The sequence below is a fragment of the Condylura cristata genome, unplaced genomic scaffold (assembly GCF_000260355.1).
Source record: "Condylura cristata isolate star-nosed mole 26May11 unplaced genomic scaffold, ConCri1.0 scaffold00009, whole genome shotgun sequence".
In the NCBI taxonomy this organism is placed as follows: domain Eukaryota; kingdom Metazoa; phylum Chordata; class Mammalia; order Eulipotyphla; family Talpidae; genus Condylura; species Condylura cristata.
The window spans coordinates 2,145,381-2,149,300 of record NW_004567110.1 but is presented as its reverse complement, the minus strand read 5'-3'; the positions used below and the strand labels follow the sequence as shown (position 1 = coordinate 2,149,300).

The following is a 3,920-nucleotide window of genomic DNA, read 5'->3' as shown; positions in this document are numbered from 1 at the left end:
CAACTGGGGTCAAGCCCTCTACCAGGGTCCTTTAAAACGGACTGTTGTGCCCCCGTGCTCCGCGTGGAGGAACCCTGACCTTCTGGGGCCCCTCTCAGAGCTGACCCGACACGGGCCGCGGGGTGAACTCGTCAACGGCACCGGCCCTGACATGCGGCCCTGGCCCCTCTGCCTGGAATCCCAGGCCCTGGGCCAGCTCGGGCTCGAGCTCGGGACCAGACTAGTGGGAAGCTGACTTGAACCCTGCCCCAGAAGACAGCGTGTGCTGCAGGGCGCAGAGTTGTGGGGCGGCGTCGCGAGCCCAGTGTCAAAGCTGAGGAACGAGCTTTCATGTGCAATGCAGGTCCGTCATAAACACCAAACTGAGCAGGAAACTGGCCTTGAAGCTGGAAGTCCCAGGGGCTGGCACGTCGCCAACAGCACAACACGGGTGTGCTGATCCAAACCTCCGCCCACGTCTCTCTCAGCACTGATTTGAGAGCCAGGCCAGTGGGGTTCAGACTGGCACGCCGGGGCCAAGGGCTGCGTGTGTGCCAGCTGAGGGCCCGGGCTGAGCCCCGCCTTTGGCTGCTGCCGGGAAGCCGCCGACACTCAGAAGCAGGTGCTGTGCGACGCCGCAGCGTTCCCTCCGGGGGCAGTGCCCAGGAGAGCAGCTGCGGGACAGGCGGCAGGCTCCGTGCAGGCGTCCCGAGGGCCCCTCCCCAGAGGTGGCGCTACGCACACGCCCGCGGCAGCGAGGGGCGCGGCTGCACTGCCGCCCCCACCCCCAGGCCCAGGCCGGGACTGCTCTGCGGCCTCGCCAGGCCGTGTTCTGCGCTCTGGGCTCTGGCCCCGCTGCTCTGCTCCTTTCAGGGGCCGCGACCGGCGTCAGGTCGCAGGCTCCGCGCGTCCTGGGTTCCAGAGACTTCTTCCCGAGGCCCTCAAAGTTCCAGTTCTACGTCTGACAGTCGAGTCACAGATCCACGGGCAGCTGACGTGCGATGAGCTTTCGGCTGCGGTTAGCTCGCGTCCCCGCCGTCCGCTGGCGAGGAGGAGGTCCAGGCAGTCCTCGCTCCAGGGGCCGGCTCGCGCGCCCCTGTCCGCGGTCACCCGTGAACATCAGACGTCCCTTTTTAAGAAACGCAAAGCACTCGGCTACCTGCGCCCTCGTGCCTGCCGCTGACGGCTCACCTTTGTAGTAGGTGCTGTCTTCCATGTACCGGGACAGTCCGAAGTCTCCTAGCTTTACACAGTCGTTTGAGGACACCAGAACATTTCGAGCAGCAATGTCCCTAATAAGAAAGAGCTGGGTCAGCAGGCTCCGGTACAGGCAAAGACAAACCCTGAACTCCACCGGTGGACTGTACACACTCAAGATGCAGAGAGACTGTGATTTTAGAGACTGCTGCATTATTTTACTTCAAGTATATAACGTTTGGCAGACTCATAAATGATGAGTCTAACTCATGAATGATGGCTCGAGGTAGCTTTTCATACACTCAAACTGCCTGCCGAGATACACAACAGGGCCTGTGACCTGCTTTCCTGAGGAAATCTTATTCAGTAAGCAAGCTCGTCCTCTGAGCGCCTGGAAAGGATTTTGCTGATGCAGGTTAAGGCTGCCGGCAAAATTCTGACCCCCAAGAGAAGCCAAAGTGCGAGGACCTTCACACGCATTCACACGGGAGCCCCTGAGCATAGATCTGCAGTGCCACGTGGCCGCCCGTGGCTGGGGCTCCTGCCAAGCCGCAGGACAGCGCCGCTCGAGGGCCCCGCCTTCACCACCGCGTGCCACACTCGGGCTCTCCACAGTAGCTGCAGAAGGAGCTGACGCGTGGACGTTCTCAAGCAGCACGTCCCTCGGGCGGGACGGGCCTATGAGTCCTGTGGCACAAGGGTTACAGGACCAGGGAGACGCCCTGCCCCTGTTTCCACCTGGAGGCTGGCAAAGAGGCAGCTCAGGGCCTCAGGCAGGGCCTTACCTGTGCACGAATCTCTTGCTCTCCAGGTAGGCCAGAGCGGTACTGAGCTGATAGGCATACAGGATCAGGGAGGCCAGGTCCAAGCTGTACTTCCTCACTTGCAAAAATGATCTCAGCTTTGGTACAGCGACCAGATACAAAAGAGACAGAAGCGGCAGAGTGAGAGACCGGTGAGGAGGCTGCACTCGGCACCGGCTGATGCCGGGCACCTCCTGAGGACACGCCAGCTTCCCGTGAGACCGTGCGAGAAAGGAAGAAGCCAGCTCAGATGCCAGTTAGTCCTTCTCTATCTGAAATCCCACTGTGAAACTGAAATCTCCATGCTTGTGGACACATTTCTGGAAAAAAACAGGCCTTCCGGGGATCGTGCTGAGTGAAGTAAGCCAGAAGAAGTAAAGGAAAAATCCCGGATGGTTTCACTCCTAGCAGGAGCATAAAGGACCGGGGGGGAATAGAACCACTATATACCAGAGATATTTTATGGAGGTGGAGTGGGGAATGGGCTCAAAAATGGGGTGGTGGGGGGAGGGAAATGCACAGGACTGTGGGGATGGCACACGGGTGAATTGGTGTGAATTGGGTGAATGGGAAGCCCACGGGGACTACAACTGAGATGGAAAAAGCCACAAAATGATGTAAAAATAAACCATTACTTAAAACACACACACACTCCCCCCCCGGGGGGGCGGGGGAGTGGAAGGCAGCACGAAGCAGGGCTGAGTGGCGCGGGGCGGAGGCCGGACCTTTCAGCAGCTGGGCCTTTCAGCTGCCCGGCCCCGCCCGACCTGCTCCTGCGAGCAGGGCGCTCAGCCTCCTGGCCACCCGGCCCTGGGCCGGTCCAGCCACACAATGACCCCGAGCAAGGGAGAATCCGCGGGCACTCGTGCTACAAGATGAACCAGAGAAAGACTTGGCAGTATTTCTTAAGCCAGAAAAATGAACCACCTCTCCAACAGCGAAAGCAGAAAACCAGGTGACCAAGAAGTAAACAGTTGGTTTTACGGAGAAAGGAGGGCGGAGGAGGAGGTTCAGAGTGGCCTGAAACCCCGCCTACCTAGGGTTGTCCTGAGGGCCGACGCGGGCAGGGGTCACTGGGCAGGACCCTTTGAAGGACGGGGCGCTTTCCCCAGAGGAGGGAGGACGCTGACCCCTGAGCCGCAGCAGGACCAGCACTGTGCAGGGGCTGGCTATGGGCCACAGCCCAGTTACTCAGCTGGCGTCCAGGGCAGGCCGGGGGGCCTGTGTCCATCTGTCCTTCACCCACACAGGCAGACCGAGGGTCAGGGCAGAACAGGGTGCCCGCCTGCCCGGACTCCGCAGGCCTGGGAGGACACGGGGGTCGGGGTCTGTCTAACATGCCCCGGGGACACAGGGGTCAAACAGCGCCTACAGAAAGGACCTGTTGGCATCTCGGTCCTCAGAGTTTTGAACCAAACTATCCCCAGTATCAGCTGGTCTCAAGAGACTGCAAAGTGAATTCTCACGGGGAGTAAGAGCTTTAGCGTCGGCTTCCCGAGATTCCGGCAGGGCAGGCAGCTTTCCTCCGCAGGCCACGGCTCAGTGCCTGGGGCCACCTCACGGGGGTTCAAGCCCTGTGCTCACCAGCCCGGGGGCCGAGGACGCGCGCAGCATGAGTCAGGGGAGGCCCGGGGCGCGGTAAGGAAGCCCCTGCACCCACATCCTCTCTCAAGGGAAGCCGGTGGATGCCTCGAGGCCCAGGCACACAGCTGCCAGTACCTCTCCGAGCGTGCACAGCTCCATGATGATCCAGACGGGGTTCTCCGTGATGACTCCGATCAGCTTCACGATGTGTGGGTGGTCAAACTGGCGCATCGTTACTGGGGAGAAGGTGGCGGTCACTACGGCTCCCGAGACCCCTTGGCACACACAGGCCGGCTGACGGCCGGGCACTGGACGCACGGTGGGGCCTGAGCGCGTGCCACAGGGAGCTGCCTGGCC

At 61.2% G+C, this 3,920-nt stretch overlaps 1 protein-coding gene across 1 annotated transcript in view; it reads right to left on the bottom strand.

Moving 5' to 3' along the window:
• Positions 1 to 952: 952 nt before the first annotated feature.
• PTK2 (protein tyrosine kinase 2) overlaps positions 953 to 3,920 on the bottom strand; it is a 13,589-nt gene continuing 10,621 nt past the window's right edge. The window contains exons 7-9 of the mRNA XM_012722889.1: positions 3,699 to 3,799; positions 1,962 to 2,077; positions 953 to 1,271 (exon numbers count right to left, since the gene is read on the bottom strand). Coding sequence (XP_012578343.1) covers positions 953 to 1,271; positions 1,962 to 2,077; positions 3,699 to 3,799 — 536 coding nt within the window. The remainder of the gene's footprint in view (positions 1,272 to 1,961; positions 2,078 to 3,698; positions 3,800 to 3,920) is intronic.